Source organism: Neophocaena asiaeorientalis, unplaced genomic scaffold, assembly GCF_003031525.2.
Source record: "Neophocaena asiaeorientalis asiaeorientalis breed wild unplaced genomic scaffold, Neophocaena_asiaeorientalis_V1.1 scaffold1132, whole genome shotgun sequence".
NCBI classification, from domain to species: Eukaryota; Metazoa; Chordata; class Mammalia; order Artiodactyla; family Phocoenidae; genus Neophocaena; species Neophocaena asiaeorientalis.
Window position 1 is genome coordinate 360,223 of NW_020174472.1, and position 16,756 is coordinate 376,978.

General features: G+C 52.4%; 2 protein-coding genes across 9 annotated transcripts in view; one reads left to right on the forward strand and one right to left on the reverse strand.

Annotated features, from left to right (window-relative positions):
• ZNF470 (zinc finger protein 470) overlaps positions 1-16,756 on the reverse strand; it is a 70,653-nt gene that overhangs the window by 16,782 nt on the left and 37,115 nt on the right. For 3 of the 7 annotated variants that reach the window (XM_024757213.1, XM_024757208.1, XM_024757214.1), the window contains one exon: positions 8,580-10,708. In XM_024757213.1, coding sequence (XP_024612981.1) covers positions 9,273-10,708 — 1,436 coding nt within the window. In that variant the 3' untranslated portion in view covers positions 8,580-9,272. The other 4 variants (XR_003004836.1, XM_024757209.1, XM_024757211.1 and 1 more) reach the window with 4 other exon arrangements.
• On the forward strand, positions 688-4,390 carry LOC112407806 (zinc finger protein 436-like). 2 transcript variants are annotated; one of them, XM_024757230.1, is made up of 2 exons: positions 688-799; positions 1,643-4,390. In XM_024757230.1, the coding sequence occupies exon 2, from the start codon at positions 2,624-2,626 to the stop codon at positions 3,299-3,301; it is 678 nt and encodes a 225-aa protein (XP_024612998.1). In that variant the 5' UTR covers positions 688-799; positions 1,643-2,623; the 3' UTR covers positions 3,302-4,390. The 2 variants fall into 2 exon arrangements, with proteins under 2 accessions (XP_024612998.1, XP_024613000.1); XM_024757232.1 differs by lacking the exon at positions 688-799 and having other exon boundaries at positions 1,364-1,769; positions 2,136-4,390.

Consider the following 16,756-nt stretch of genomic DNA (forward strand, 5'->3'; position numbering starts at 1 on the left):
TCCTCCTCCCTCCTTCCTTTTCCCCCTCCCCTCCCACTCTCTCCAAGCCTCTCTCCATCTCCCCGCTCCCCACTAATCCCTCTTCTCCTCCCACCTCTCAGTCCCGGCCCACTCCGATGGGCGCGCGGAGGAGTCTGGGAACGTGGGGTGGGTGTGGCCTCACGCGGCGCGGGGGCGGGGCGGGAGCAGCCGAGCCGCGCAGGCGCAGACCGCGCTCTCGCTGGCCATATTGCGATCAGAACCCCACAGCGGCCCCGCCGGGTTTTTGTCGACGGGGAGGACCATGCACCCTGGATCGCGGGAGGGACCCCGGAGGGGGCTCTGAATCCCTGCCCCGCCCCTGCGTGCCTCAGTTTCCCCGCCTGGACAGTGGGTGCGAGGACCCCACCTGTAGCCGAGGTGCTCCGCGGGGCTCCATCCGCCGGATCTGCTCCGTTCTCGCTACTGTTTAGGTAATAGTAACGGCCCCGCCGCCGCTGGCAGTCACGGAACGTTGATTTCCTCAGTGCCGGGCGTTGAGCTGAGTGCTCAGTGCTTAGTCAGCTAAGCTGAGTGCTTAGCTGAATACTCACTCCGCGCCCCGCAGAGGGTGCCCCGCTCCAGCAGTGCCAGCGTCGCCCGCCCGGAGGTCGTCAGAGATGCAGATTCTCGGGGCCCCTCTCCCGGGAAGACCGACCCAGATTCCCTGGGTGTGTCCCCCGGGGTCGTGGCCTCCTAAGCTTTCCCGGTGATGCTGATGCTGATGAAGTGAGAGAGACGCCCTTTCAGCTCGTTAAACCCTTGCAAGTAGCTTGATCCGGTACGCACTGTGACTTCCCCATAACTGAGGCACCGAAAAGACTCCCCACCCCACCCCCTCGCACCATCACCACCAGGGGGTTATTAAGTGCGACTTAATAACCACACTTAGGAAGCTCCGTGTCCGGCACCATTCTAGGGCTCTTTATCTGTATTGACTCACTTAATTCTCACAACCCTATAAAGTAGGGGTATTATGTCCCTCACCTTACACAGGAGGAAACAGAGGTTAAGTGACCTGGCCAGGAACACACAACTAGGATGTGGCAGAGCCGAGACTGGAAGCCAGGCAGTCTGGATCCAGAGTCTGGTCTCTGTCAGAACAGTGCTCTCCAGGGTGGGGCGTCTGCCAGGCCATGCAGTGGGGTGCAGCCAGAGAATGTTAGAGCTTGTGTTCCTGGGTCGTTTCAGTCCTAACATATAGTGATTCAACTTTACTCCTTAATTCAAAGATCCGTTTTTTTCATAGTTTAATATCTCCGAAATTAGGATGTGTCTTACCACTGACGGTATATTGTGGTTTATTTGGCAGATTCTTTTTTTTCCTTAGTGAGATAAAATCATGTTTTCTTTCAACCTATGGTCTCTTGGAGTAAATGAAATACGGTTTTTACTAGAGTACATGTATATACATATATACGGTATTTGGTGTAGTTACGTGTATTAATGTAATTATGGTATTTCATGTGAGCATGTACTAATAGACCTTATTATATACATGTATTCTGTGCTGGGGGAGGGGGATATTCCCTGGGAGGACCCACTGAGGCCAGGGCCTTGCCCCACCTCCCTGGCTCCTCCAGCCCTGCCGGCCTGGTTGAACCAGACATCTTTGCTGTCACAGGAGTTGGTGACATTCAAAGATGTGGCCGTGAACTTCACACAGGAGGAGTGGCAGCAGCTGGAGCCGGCTCAGAGGGGCCTGTACAAGGATGTGATGCTTGAGAACTTCCAGAACTTGAGCTCCCTGGGTAAAACGGGGGGTTCTGGGGAGGGCCCTATTCCTAGTTCATAGGTGGCCCCTTCTCGCTGTGTCCTCACAAGGAGGAAGGGGTGAGAGAGATCTCACTAATCCCATTTGTGAGTACTCTGCCTTTATGACCTAATCACCTCCCAACCACCTAATGCCATCACCTGGGGATTAGGATTTGCACATATGAATTTGCAGGGGGGGCACATATACTCTGTCCATCGCACACACACACTAGACCTCATTCTAGAGCCCTTGGCAAGTACTTGAGGAGGCTTCTCTTTGCTTTCCCAGCCCCCAGCCCTCACCCCTTCCAGCTCTGGGAGTAGGTGACATGGCTGACATTCGTGTTTTCCGTTTCTTTCAGAAATGGAGACTGGAGAGGAATGGCCCAGTGGAAGCTGTCCCTGCAGGAGTATCCCCTGAGCTGGACCTGGAAGATCTGGGAGGTGGCTGCCCCTGGGGCTGTGCCTCAGGAGAGGCCGGGACAGCTTCAGGAAGGGCCCCTTCAGAGCATCAGCCAGGAGACCCCCAGCCAGGAATTCCAGGAGGGAGGGGACCCCACAAGTGCGGCCCGCGGAATCCCAACTGGGAGAGCCCCTGCTGTCACTGAGAAGCCCTGTGTGCCAGGAGTGCAGGGAGGCCTCTGCACACTGCACCGAGCTGGCGCAGCACCAGCGCGTGCACGCCCTGGACAAACCCTTCGCGTGGGGCGAGTGTGGGAGACGCTCCCTCAGGAAAGCCACGCTCACGGTGCACCGGCGCGTCCACACCGGCGAGAAGCCGTTCACGTGCGCCGAGGGCGGCAAGGCCTTCTGCCAGCTTGCCAACCTCGCAGTGCACCGGCGCATCCACATGGGCGAGCGGCCCTACCGGTGTGCCGAGTGCGGCTGCGCCTTCGCGCAGAACAAGCAGCTGCTCGGGCACCGGCGCACACACACCGGCGAGTGGCCCTACAAGTGCGGTGAGTGCGGCAAGGCCTTCACCCTCATCACCAACCCGGTGGACCATCAGCGCATCCACACCAGGGAGAAGCCCTTCGTGTGTGACCTGTGCGGTAAGCGCTTCACCAAGCGCTCCTCCCTCCTCGGGCACCAGTGGGCCGCCAGAGGCGACAGGCCCCACCTGTGCAGGGTGTGCGGGAAGGCCTTGTGCAAGAAATCCGAGCGGGTCAACAACCACCGCACGCACACGGGCGAGCGGCCGTTCAAGTGCTACGAGTGCGGCAAGGCCTTCAGCCAGAAGGCGCAGCTCGTGGTGTACCGGCGCAACCACACGGGCGAGAAGCCTTTGCACTGCAAAGCCTGCGGGAGATCCTACAGCCAGAAGGGCCACCTCACCGTGCACTGGCGGACCCACACCGGAGAGAGACCCTTTGAGTGCACGGAGTGTGGCAAGACCTGCAGCCAGAAGGCGCACCTCTCCATTCACCTGCAGATCCACACGGGCGAGAAGCCCTTACCGCTGCGGCGAATGCGGGAGAAGCTTCCGGAAGGTGTCCTTCCTGCTCTAGCATCAGGCCATCCACAGTGACGAGAGGCCCTTCCAGTGTGGCGTGTGCAGCAAGGCCTTCGTGCGGAAGTCCACCCTGGTCCAGCACGGCCGAATCCACACAGGGGAGAAGCCCTACCAGTGCGGGCAGTGTGGGAAAGACTTCCGGCACCAGCCCACGCTGACGGCGCACCGGAGGATCCCCACCGGGGAGTGGCCCTATGAGTGCAAGGTGTGTGGCAAGGCCTTCAGGCGCACTGGGAACCTCACCTGCCACCAGAAGACCCACGCTGCTGCGGGAGTGCCCGCCAGGGAGCCCAGCCTTCTGCCCACTCTCCCAGATAACCTGTCACAGGTCAGGCCTGAGATGGCGGCCAAGTTTCAGCCTCCTCCTGTCATCACTTTAGAATTAACTCAGGGACGTCAAGAGATGCCCTTGGGGCTTGTGACACATTCCTGAGAATTCCCTCAGGACAGGCAACAGCTGCCGTACTTCAGCAGTGTGCGACCTGTGCAACCACACAGGGCCTGGCCCACGCTCGGTCTCACGCTCTGCAGTCACCACTTTGAAATGCTTAATAACCTCTGGACAGAAGGCCCCGTATTTTCATGTTGCACCAGACTCCAAAAATTATCCCCGTTACCAGGGGAGAGATTAGATCAGGCAGGGGTTGGCAAACCGCAGCCCGGGGGCCAGACCTACTTTCACATGGCCCCCAAGGTAAGAATGGCTTTCAAACTGTAAAATAAAGTGAAGGGTTGTAAAATAAAGCGAAAAGAATATGACACAGAGCGAGCTTTTGTGGCTTGCAAAGAATACATAGTCTCTGGCCTTTTGCAGAAAAGGTTGGCCAACCCCTGCCATCAACCAACAGTTATTTGTGGAATTCCACACCCTTCCTCAGCACAGGCTGGCAAAACCCGTTTGGTCTCATGGTCCCTCTTGGTGGTTCCCTCAGGTGGGCTCCTGGGACTAAGTGGAGGAGACTGGCCGGCTCCGTTCTTTCATTTCCCTCTAGGCCTTTTAAAAGATTTATTTATTTATTTATTTATTTTTGGCTGCATTGGGTCTTTGTTGCTGCACGTGGGCTCTCTCTAGTTGCAGCGAGGGGTGGCTACTCTTCGTTGTGGTGCACGGGCTTCTCATTGTGGTGGCTTTTCTTGTTGTGAAGCACGGGCTCTGGGCGTGCGGGCTTCAGCAGTTGTGGCACGTGGGCTCAGTGGTTGTGGTTCGCGGGCTCTAGAGTGCAGGCTCAGTAGTTGTGGCGCACGGGCTTAGTTGCTCTGCGGCATGTGGGATCTTCCCGGACCAGGGCTCGAACCTGTGTCACCTGCATTGGCAGGCGAATTCTTAACCACTGAGCCGCCAGGGAAGCCTTTACTGTGGCTCAGACCAGCTGCTGTCCTTGGTGCTGAACATCACCTGCGTACCTGGCACTTTACCGGGAATAAACGTGATTCTCTGTTAAATGGCTGCTTATTCACTGCAGGATCTGGCGTCTCTGCCAGAAAGGTTTGTCCAGTGGGAGCTTGTTGTAGCTCACTCACTGTATTCGTTTGCTCCGGCTGCCATGGCAAAAGACCACAGACAGGGCAGTGGGCTTGAATGGCAGAAATCTATTTTCTCACCGTCTGGGATCTGGGTGTGAGCAGGGTTGATTTCTCCTAAGGCCTCTCTCCTTGGCTTGCAGATGGCGGCCCTCTTTTGGCCTCTTCACGTGGCTGTCCCTCTGCCCGTGTGCGGCCTGGCATCTCTCTCTCTCTTCTTAGGACACCAGTCATTGGATTAGGGCCCACTCATGTGACCTCACAGAACCCTAATTATCCCTTTAAAGGCCCTATCTCCAAATGCAGTCACATTTTGAAGTTACTGGGTGTTAGGATTTCAATATATGAATTTGGGCAGAACACATGCAATCTATAACATCCTTAAATGGCTAGAAACTTAGCCTTTTGCAACTGTAGCTGCTGTCTACATGTTACTGGAAAGCATGAGCACCCACCTTGCATTTTGGGTGGCAGGGGGAGACAGCAACCCCCGACACTCCTCACTTTCCTTCCTTCCTGGTGCAGAGTTAGTCCTGGGACGCAGCTGTCCTGCCAGAAACCGCATTTCCCACTTGCATCCAGGAAGGGGCATGGACCACTCCTCCCTGTGGAAGGTGAGGAGAGGGATGTGTCCAGAAAAGGCCGGGCCTTTGCCACCTGCCCTTTCCCCATCCGCCCCCTGGATGCCAACCCCAGAGTGTTTCCAGAAGCGGTGAGCTGAAGGTAGTAGAGGGAGTGTGGACCCCCGAGTCACCCTGTGGAGATCCTCCTAAGATTGGCTGCAAGGAATTAGGCCCCAGGTCTTTGGGGTTTGTTGCTGCATTTCGTCCATGCTGACCCAGCTCTGTGACCTCACCATCACCTCCACCCTGTGTGGGGGGGTCAGGCATCACCTCCATTGAACAGACAAGGAGGCACCGAGCAAGCTCAGGTTGACCACTGGGTGAGTGGCAGTACCAGTGGTTGAGCCCAGGATCCCCTGACCCCAGAGCCCACTTGATCACTCCTCCACTCTGCAGGGGCTGCAGACCAGGGGTCCAATCTGTTTCTTGCCCCAGATGTCGTTGGTGTGGCCTGCTTGGGCCTGGCCCAAGTAGCATTTCTGAAATATGGGAATTTGGTGCTGTTTAGGAAACGGAAACATTGCACATAAAAGCTTTCAGCTCCAAGATCTTGAGCAAAGCATTAGTACTCTGAGCCTCAGTTTCCTCAGCTGAAAAACCAGGATAATAATAGCATTCTAGATAGTACTTATTAATATTTTATTTGACTGTTGATAATAGAGCACTGTATTTATTATTTACTATTAATTAATGATAACAATAGAGCACTATTATCAATAGTAAAATAATAAGATATTATTAAGGTTGTGGATGAGGCATACATTAGACAATAAGCCTGCTTGACTCAAAGCACTTTATGTTCACAAGAATCCCATCCAGTATGTCGGGGGCTCATAAATCTGTGATTTGAGAGAGGATGGTCTGCACCTCTCCTGAAATTCAAAAACTTCCAGGAGATTCCTGGCCATCACCAGCTTCTGGATCTGTGTCCAGGCCCTCAGTGAATAATACTGGATGGTGACCATGGGCCTCTGATAACTCTCCAGGGCTTGTCTCTGTCCAAGGTCTGTTACCTGCATCCCGTCCTGACCTACCAGGGACCGGGTGGCGCTGAGATAAGAGGGTGCTCCCACACCCCTCCTCCCCGTCCTTTCCCATTTGATGAGAGGACTGGGCCAGGTGTGGAAAGGTCTAGCAGGGAGAGGCTGAGTGTCCCATCTCATGAGTAGGAGGTGATGGGAGGGAAGCACAGGAGGAGGGTGGCGACATGGCTGCTAGGCCAAACCGTCAGAGACCCCGACTCTTAGCTCCTACTGGGAGGCCTAGAAGGTTGCCAAGCTCCATGTGCTCGTTTTATTGAAAGACCATGTCTCATGCTCCTGCCTGACTGCACGATCTGCCTGGACAGGTCCTCAGGGTGCAGCCTGAGGGATGGTTGTCTCCACTTCATCCTGGAAACACCCCTGGACGACACCTCCCAGCCTCCATGTAGGCCTGAGGGGAGGCAGCTGTCAAAGGCGTGGGAGACAGTGGGAGACACTGGGCCACTTCCGGTCCTGTGCTAAGGTGTTGGTCAGACTTACCTCCTCCAGGCTGCCTCCCCTGACCTGCTGCTGGAACGCTCATGGCGGCTGGCAGCCAGCTCTGACCAGCCCTGTGTCCTCAGAGGTGGATGGGATGTAGGTCCTAAGTGACCACAAGAAGTGCGACTGGGTGGAATTTTTGGTCTGAGACTGAGAGAGAAGCGAGGGAGCAGGAGAGAGGCAGAGAGGCTGGGGGTTCTGTTGTCTGAGGCTCTGTGTTGCCAGGACCTGCAGCTTAGCCTGCCCCTGACTATCCTATCAATCGACTTCGGAGATGCCCACAACCCCCTTTTTAAAGCAGAGGGAACCGAAGCACAGAGGGTTAGAAGGAACTCACTCGCTCACAGCTGGGGCTCACCTTCGATCCATCCAAGGCTCACACTTGCCCTGTGCGTCACAGTCACTCACCCGGCCACCCCTGCCCCGCCCCCCAAGCAGGAAACCTGATCACACGACATCTGTTCTTGCCGACGGGAATGGGGGCATGGCGACGAAAGCTGGTGCAAACAGATGTGACCCGGAGCCTCTCAGTCTCTCTGGGCCCTGCCCCCATCCCGTGGTCAAGAGAGCACAGAGGACAGCCAGGACCGGAGGCTCTCGTGGTGACCGAGGCAATGAGAAGGCTCCCCAAAGAAAATGTCATGTGCAGCAGGACCTCACTGTCACAACAAAAGCCAGAGAGGCCATCCGATGACGCTGGGGCCGGCTTCTCCGTGTCATCCCACTTCTCCCCGACTGCGACCTGGGCAGAATGGACCCCACGCCCACGTCAAGGGTGGACAGTGGTTTCAGGCCGATCTGGGCAGTCACTCTCATTCACTCCCCTTCCACAGCTCCTATTTCAAGGATGAGGGCAAGACCCATATCTAAGCCAATCAGCACATGGCACTTCTCTGATCAGAACAATCAGCCCTGGTGAGTCCAGCGGAATGAAGCCTAGGGCTTTTTTGCCAATGACTGGAGGAGGTCTGTCTCCATCTGCACGAGACTGAGGAAGTGTGTCAAGAGGAGCTGCTGGAAACCACCATGAAACCACAAGGGAAGCCAGCCTGAGGACGAGGCCAGTGCGTGAAGGGAGAGCCAGCAGACCACGGGGAGGCAGAGCTGTGGTTCTGACGCGCCGTGCATCTGGATCAAGCCCACCCTGATGCCTGCACCCTGACATTCAAAAACTGTCCATGTTTCTACATGGCTGTTTTTCCTACCTACAACACGAAGTGTGCTTACTGATATAAGTGGTTGCTTAAAATGAATTATTCTTTGTGCACCCCGGCGTCAGGAAGTGTGGGACATTCAGACACGCCAGGACATTTGCGACCAGTAGCACAGAACATTAAAATAAAAAGGTGGTGGAAAAGGTCCCAGAGAGGGGAGACTGGGGGAACTCTATGTGTACACAAAGCTTCAGGTCAGCCTTAGGAGACTCCAAGTTTAACTGCAAAAAATAACGATGTAAAGAGACTCAGATGCGCAGCTTATTGAATCCGGTTAAGTATTTTAACCTGAATATCAAGCCTGTCGTTACTCGCTCCCCTGCCCTCTCCCACAAGCACTGAAACCGACTTTGACAGCACACCTGTTACCTGTATCTTTCTCACCTGATGACTGTTTAAGATGACACTGGTCTCCCTTCATGAAAAGTTTTATTAAAAAAAAAATTTAACGGACCACTATGAGAAACTTTGGCAGCCAAACCCGTTACTGTTATTGCTAACTCTGAAAAAAAATTTTTTTCCTCTCACGAACTTGCCAACTTCTACCGCTTATTAGCCTGGGGGGAGGAGGCTTCCAGTACGGTTTAGGGAGACTGCAGGGGGGCTGGGATATGGAAGGACGACGAAGGGTCCCCCTCTAGCTCTTCCCCATAGAGGAAACTCACAGACAACCTACGTCTGGACTAGACCGAGGGTGTGTGTGACAAGGGGAAAAACGTCCCCACGTTCTTATCAAGTCCTGCACGCCTCTCCCCAACTTTACTATCGGAACGGAGACCGACCGGAGGCTCCATCTCAGCGCCTAAAATGTACTGAGCGCTGGGTCTGGAACCCTGACGCGCTCCGTTCCTGGCACTCCCGTGAGTTACCAGCCACAGCCAACCTTGCAACGTTCCCAAGTACACTGGGCACGGAGGAACTTGGCTTCCGGCTCGGTGGTGTGGACGCCCGGCCGGGAAGGAGCGCGTGGGAACCAAGACCCCCACAATTCCTAAGAGCCGCGGGGCTGCGCCACCCTGGGCCCCCACTTGAGAACTCCCAGAGAGCCGACGGCCCGTGCTAAGGACGCCGCCCACCTGGTGTAGACTGGGGCGCCCCAAGCTCCCTAGGTGTGGATCCTCAGGTGCCGCGTGAGGTTGGTGTTCCGGCTGAAGGTTTTCCCGCACTCGCCGCACCTGTAGGGCTTCTCCCCGGTGTGGATCCTCTGGTGAACCGTGAGCGAGGAGTTCTTGATGAAGGCCTTGCCGCACTGCGCGCACCGGTACGGCTTCTCGCCCGTGTGGATGCGCTGGTGTTCGATGAGGTAGGCGCTCTGGCTGAAGGCCTTCCCGCACTCGCCGCACGCGTAGGGCTTCTCGCCGGTGTGGCCCATCTGGTGTACCACCAGGGACGAGCGGCCCGTGAAGTGCTTCTTGCAGATGTAGCACGCGTACGGCTTCTCGCCGGTGTGGATGCGCTGGTGCTGGGTCAGAGCGGAGTTCTTGCTAAAGGCCTTGCCGCACTGGCCGCACTCGAAAGGCTTCACCCCGATGTGCAGCCTCTGGTGCTGGATCAGGTAGGCGCTCTGGCTGAAGGCCTTGCCGCACTCGCCGCACGCGTACGGCTTCTCGCCCGTGTGGTTGCGCCGGTGCAGCGTCAGCGACGAGCTCTTGTTGAAGGCGCGGCCGCAGTCCCCGCACGCGTACGGCTTCTCGCCCGTGTGCGTGCGCTGATGCTCCGTCAGGTGCATGTTCTGGCTGAAGGCGCGCCCGCACTCGCCGCACACGTACGGCCTCTCACCCGTGTGCGTGCGCTGGTGCACGATCAGGTGCATGTTCTGGCGGAAGGCCTTGCCGCACTCCCCGCACGCGTACGGCTTCTCGCCCGTGTGGACCCGCTCGTGCTGGGCGAGGGAGGAGGTCTTCCGGAAAGCTTTCCCGCACACGCCGCACGCGTACGGCTTCTCGCCGGTGTGCGTGCGCTGGTGCACGATGAGGTTCATGCTCTGGCTGAAGGCGCGGCCGCAGTCCCCGCACGCGTACGGCTTCTCGCCCGTGTGGACCCGCTGGTGGATGGTCAGCGACGACCGTTCCAGAAAGTGCTTCCCACACACGTCGCACTGGAAGGGCTTCTCCCCGGTGTGGATGCGCTGGTGTTTCACCAGCGACGAGCTGCGGCCAAAAGCCTTGCCACACTCGCTGCAGTCGTAGGATTTCTTCTCCACGTCCGGTCTGGAGGGTTTACCAAGGTCCGAGTTACCTGCGAGGTTCTTGCCCCGCATGGCAAACGGGTGGATCCCTGCTTCACTCGGACCCCCCGACCTGGGTGGCGCCGTGGTGGGGCTCTGGTTAACGAACGCCAGCAATTCACGACATTCGGGGTCCGACTCCTGGGAGATTTCCAGCCGCCCCGGGCAGGTCCTAGCGCTTCCCCGCCGCGACTCCACCCTGTCACCCTGCGTCCGCGCTCCGTCCACGGCTGAACCCCAGGCCCCGGATGGTTTGTCTCCCGAAATCTCTCCCTTCAGGTCCGGTTCTTTCATTTCAGGTCTCATTTCCAAGTCTGGCGGGGGAGGAGGAGAGGAGAAGAAATGTACGCGGTTAATGCTGGGTGGAAGTAATTTCCCAAGCGGGGGTGGGTAAACGACAGGGCACGGATGGAGAAGCTAAGAGCAAAGCAATGCGCTGACGACACACGTGGTTTCAGAAGGCAGAACCAACCTAGGAAGTGAGCGGAGAACTAGAAATGTCCCTTTCGGAGCTCGGAGGAGACACACAAGTTGGGCTGAGAGGGGGCGGGTCAGAAAGGCTCTCGCAAACCTGAGTGAGGAGTTTCTGCAATGGATTCCTCCCCTCCAGGGTCCATCCTGAATATCCCCAACCGGTCATGCTTCTCAGAGCATCGATTTTGTATTAGAAATGATACAAATACAGCTGACGTTTACGTCGCGTGCAGGTTACCCCGTCTTTCCGGGCCCCGGCCCAGCTCCATCCCGCCCTCCCCAGCCCCGTAGGCCTCACTCCCCTCCTCCACTGCCCAGTTGTGGAGCGCAGGTATCCCCGTGGGGCTGGCTCCAGACCTCTCCTGTTTGCACATCCATCCCTTCCTGGTCACCAAGCGAAGTCTCCAGTCCCCTCCCACGTGTATCCTGTTCATTTCTGTTTCCTGTCTGAGGTCCGGACTCTGTATCATGGACCTAATGGCTTCATTCCCAACATTTAAAAGTTGTGAGATCTTACACAAAAATGTCACGAAAAGTGTGACGATATGACCACACAAAGCCTTTATTCCTATGAGGCGATAAAAAGCAGGAGTGGAGCAGCAGCTGTTCCCGACCCCTCATTTAACCCCCGCCTGGCCCCACCAACACTTGAGTTTGAGACCCCCCCCCTCCCCTAAGTCATGTCATGCCTTCATGGCCCCGCCAAGGGAGTCTGGACTTCTATATAGTATCTTCTATATAGTGATGCCTCCCAAATGTATGCCCCCACCCAGACCTGCTGAGTTCTGCCGAGGACTATTCAGAAGCCTCCTGTGTCCCCCTTGGGTATGGCAAACCCGTTTAACAGGAAACTTGTGATTTTGGAACCCTCACCCCCACCCCAAATGATAAAAAAAAGAAAGAAAGGCTCATCAAAGAGATGTAGCAACATAGTCAGACACAGAAGGACACTCATATGAGGTCCCCAGAGGAGTCAAATTTATAGAGACAGAAAGTAGACGGTGGGTCCCAGGGGCTGGGGGAGGAGGGAACGGGCAGTGTTTACTGGGGACCAGGTTGGGGAAGATGAAAAGGCCTCTGGAGATGGATGGTGGTGATAGTTGCACAACAATTTGAATGTACTCAATACCACTGAACTGTACACGTAAAAAAGGGCTAAAATGGTAAATTTTGTGTTATATGTATTTTACCATCATTTTAAAAAGTGTTTTAAAAATAAAGATGTAGCAGTCTTTTTTTTTTTTTTTTTTTTTTTAGCAGTCATTTTTGATTCGCCTCTTCCCTCCCATCATCCAGGCTGTTGAGTGCCACTGGATGGGCAAAGCAGCTTGAGCCAGACCAAATCTCTCCACCAACACAGCCAACCATCGAGTCAGGCACCGCAGGTTTCCTGCCTACACCCTCTGCCCTCTACAAGGCGCTGTCCACTCAGTGGTAGGGATCTTCTCAGGCAGGCCAAGCCCTCCAGCATCTCCCCAGCACACTGAGAATCAGGGCCAAGACCTTCCCTCCTGGGCCCTTGGGCAGACAGAGCCAGCCTGGATCCTGCCGACCACGCCGGACTGACGCACCTTCCTTTTCTTCAGGCACACTTGCCCTGCAGTTCCCTTTTTACCCCCGTGTCTGTGCTGAGCTCTTCCTGCCTTGGGCCTTTGCACCTGCTGGCTCCTTGATACTCCTTGCGTGCTCATCCTCAGGCCTCAGTTAGCATTTATCCTCCATCCTACGGTGGAAAGGAAGATCTCTCTTGCTATCCTCTTGCCTGCTTCCTAGTGATCGTTCGTTATGGCCCGTGGCGACTTGTCTTTGTCCCTTGATCTGTTTACTACCAGCCCCTGCCCCGCAGTGGAAAGTGAGCTCCAGGAGGGCAAGACCCTGGCCTGTGCCTTGTTAGTTACAGGATCTGGCACACAGAAGGTAAACATGCACTGCACACTTGCAATGTGCCCAGTACGGGGCTGAGCAATTGGCACAGATCATTCCGTGTGGTCCCCACGACCATGTAGTTATGTTTGAGATTATACATAGGAAACAAGCTCTGAGAATTAAGTCACTTACTCGAGGTCACACAGCATACTAGAGGCAGAGCTGAGATTGAAGCCTATGACCACAGAGCCACGGGCCCTGGTCAGTCACTGTTTCGCTGTGTTCTTATGCTTTCCCATGCCAGAGCAAAGGATTTGAGAAATACTTGAGAGTGATCCTGGCTTAGTGACCCTGGGGTGTAGCGTGACGCCCAGATGTTAGGGCAGATGGAGGCATGGGGCATGAAGGCCCCGTGGCATGGGTGGGGGTGACTTCTCAGTAGGAGGAGGAAAGGAAGGCTGATGGTGGATTTGGTTTGGGGTGCGTGGGGTCTGAGACGTGCTGGGGACATACACTGGCCTGAGTCTGCAGAGATGGGAGGCAGCAGAGTCTCGGTTGTGAATACAGTTGGAAGTCTTCTGGAATAAATATGAGAGCTGGAGGGAGCATGCCAGCAAAATCCCAGAGTTAAGGGGCAGTTAAAAGGAGGCGGCCTCCCTTTCAGGGATTAAAACCCTTCAGGAGATGTGGCAACATGGATGGACCTGGAGAATATCATATTTAGTGAAGTAAGACAGAGAAAGACAAATATTATATGAAATCACTTATATATGGAATCTAAAAAATAATACGAATGAATCTGTATAAAACACAGACACAGAAAACAAACATATGGTTACCAAAGGGGAAAGGAGGGGAGGGATAAATTAGGAGATCGGGATTAACAGATACACACTACTATACATAAGCTAGATAAGCAACAAGGATATATTATATAGCACAGGGAGCTACATTCAATACCTTGTAATAACCTATAATAGAAAAGAATCTAAAAATACATACGTGTATATAACTGAATCACTTTGCTGTACACCTGAAACTAACACACTATTGTAAATCAACTCTACTTCAATTAAAAAAAAAACACACAAACACCCTTCATGAGAGATGATTTGCAAAAAAGCAAACATCAGCTCTTACTCGTGAAAAGGTATGCAAACACAGCTCAACGTCAGCCAAATTAAAAGGACCCTGCCATATGGCTTTTCACCAATCAGATCAGCAAGGAGCAAAGCATTTGATGATGTGTGGCTGGTGACAGTGTGTGGACATGGGCCTTCTTGCCCACGGTCAAGGGAAATGTTAACAGGACAACGTCTGCAGAGGCCATTTCGGCAACAAGCTTCAAACATCCAAAACGTTATTCATTCCTTTTGGTCTAAATGTGGATTTTTTTTCATGGTACTAGATTTCTTGTCCTTTATAGTTTCTTTTCCCATATTATGTATTTCCACAATTGCTTCTGATCACAAAGTAATTCACACTTGTTATTAAAACATCAAACATCAAAAAATAACATAAAATGGAAGTCTCCTGCAATCTCACCATCTAACAGTTTGATGTATATTTTTAGAATTTTCTCCCAGTGCATACTTTAAAAAAATATGCACAACACACCCTGTATGCACACACACATATGAACACACACTGTTGTTGTTGTTTTTCTGAAATGTGGCCAAGATAGAGTAACAAAGATAAGATTTCCCTCCAGCCTACAGCCTAAAGCAATGGGAGGAAGAGAGGACAAAATATATAAAGCAAAGGTTTTCAAGACACTGGACATGAGTCAACAAAGTGCAGTGATTCCTGAGACATAGGACTCAACAGTGGCAGGCCCTACGACCACCCAACTTACTCGCAGGAAAGTTCGCAGGCCACAGCACAGGAGGGGGAACTGAGGTGAAGCCCCGCAGACTCCCTGAGTCGAGGAGATGGAATTGAGAGACAGAGGCAGGTGGAGTTCACAAAACAGAGTACTGGACAGGAAAGTGTGGAGAGTGGGCTCTGGAGACAGGCAAGGTCCTCCCTCCAGGACTTGGGTTACTGATCAGAACACTCATATACAGAAACTACCCAAGGCTGGAGAAAACCACCCGAAAGGAATTGCAAACAGTACCCAGAGCCGAAGCAGGGCTGGGAACACTGCCTCCTCACACCAGCCATGTAACTCGCACCATATAATTCATGGGGCGTTGGGCAGAACACTCAGAAGGGTCTTGTGGAGATTAAGTCGTCCTAGACTGAACACAAGCCACAAAGGCAAAAATGAAAGCAGGTCAAATGACGTGGTATTGGTGTCAAGACAGACAAATAGATGGATGAAACAGAACAGAGTCCAGAATTAGACCCACACATACATGAACAGCTGATTTTTGACAAAAGTGCAAAGGCAATTCAGTGGAAATTTTTCAGTGGAAATATTCAGTCTTTTCAACACATGGCGGAACAACAGGACATCTATTTGACAAAAAAAAGTGAACTTGAATTAACATTTTGCATCATTAGAAAAATTAACTCTAAGGGGATCATAGAACAAAATATGAAACCTAAAACTATACAACATACAGAAGAAAACCTTTGTGGCTTGGAGATAGGCAAAGATTTCTAAAATCTGACACCAAAAGCATGATCCCTAAGGAAAATAATTTATCAATTGGACTTCAAATTAAAAACTTCTCTTCAAACAAATGATGCTGGGGAACCTGGATAGCCACATTCAAAGGAGTGACATTAGACCCCTTTTTAACATCATTCACAAAAATTAACTCAAAGTGAACCAAAGATGTACATGAAGAGCTACAACTGTTAAACTCTTAGAAGAAAACACAGGAGTAAATTTTCATGGCCTTGGTTGGTCAATGGTTTCTGAGATACGATACCAAAAGCACAAGCAACAACAACAAAATAAATAAATTGAACACATCAAAATTAAAAATGTTTGTGTTTCAAATGATGCCATCAAAAAAGAGAAAAGTCTACCCACAGAATAGGACAAAATATTTGCAAAGCATCTACCCGATAAAGGACTTATGTCAATAATAATAATTAATAAACATATAAAGAACTCTCAAAACTCAATAATAAGGAAACGAACAACCCAACTAAATAAAACAGGCAAAAGACTTGAACAGATATTTCACTGAAGAGAATATACATGTGGCAAGTAAGCACATGGAAAGATTCTCAATATCAAATGAAAACTACGATATGATAAGACTACACACCAACGAGAAAGGCTGAAATGAAAAAGATTGAGCATACTGAGATTTGGCAAGCACATGGAGCAGCTGAAACTCCCACTCACTGCTGGTGGAAATGTCAAATGTTACAACTGCTTTGGAAAAAAGTTTGGAGTTTCTTTAAAAGTTAGATATACACCTCATATCTGAGCCAACCATTCTACTCACCGGTGTTTACTCAAGAGAAAGGAAAGCATATGCCTACAGAAAAACTTGTACACGCACGTTCACAGCAGCTTTATTTGTAATAGTCCAGAATTGGAAACAACCCAAATGTTCATCAACAAGTGAATGGATAAACAAATTGTGGTCTATCCATAGGCAGAATGGTATTCAGCAATAAAAAGATGTGAACTATTGATACATACAACAACATGGGTGAACCTCAAAATCATCATGCCAAGTGAAAGAAGTCAGACCAAAAAGAGACTACATGCTGTATGACTCCATGTATATAAAATTCTAGAATATGCAAATTAAACCACAGTGACATAAGGCAGACCAGTGGTTGCCTGGGGATGGAGGGTGGGTACGGGGAGGGAAGGGAGATATTACCCAGGGGCATGAGAAACTCTTCGGGGTAATGGATATGTTCATTATCTGGATCATGGTGATGGTTTCCTGGATGTGTACAGATGTTGAAATACACTGAATTATTCTTTAAATATGTGCAGTTAATTATAGGTCAATTATACTTCCACAAAAGCTGTTGAAGAAATGGGACCATACTCTAGCTCTGAAAGTTAGTGTTTCAACAACACATCAAGGGACATCATTCCATGT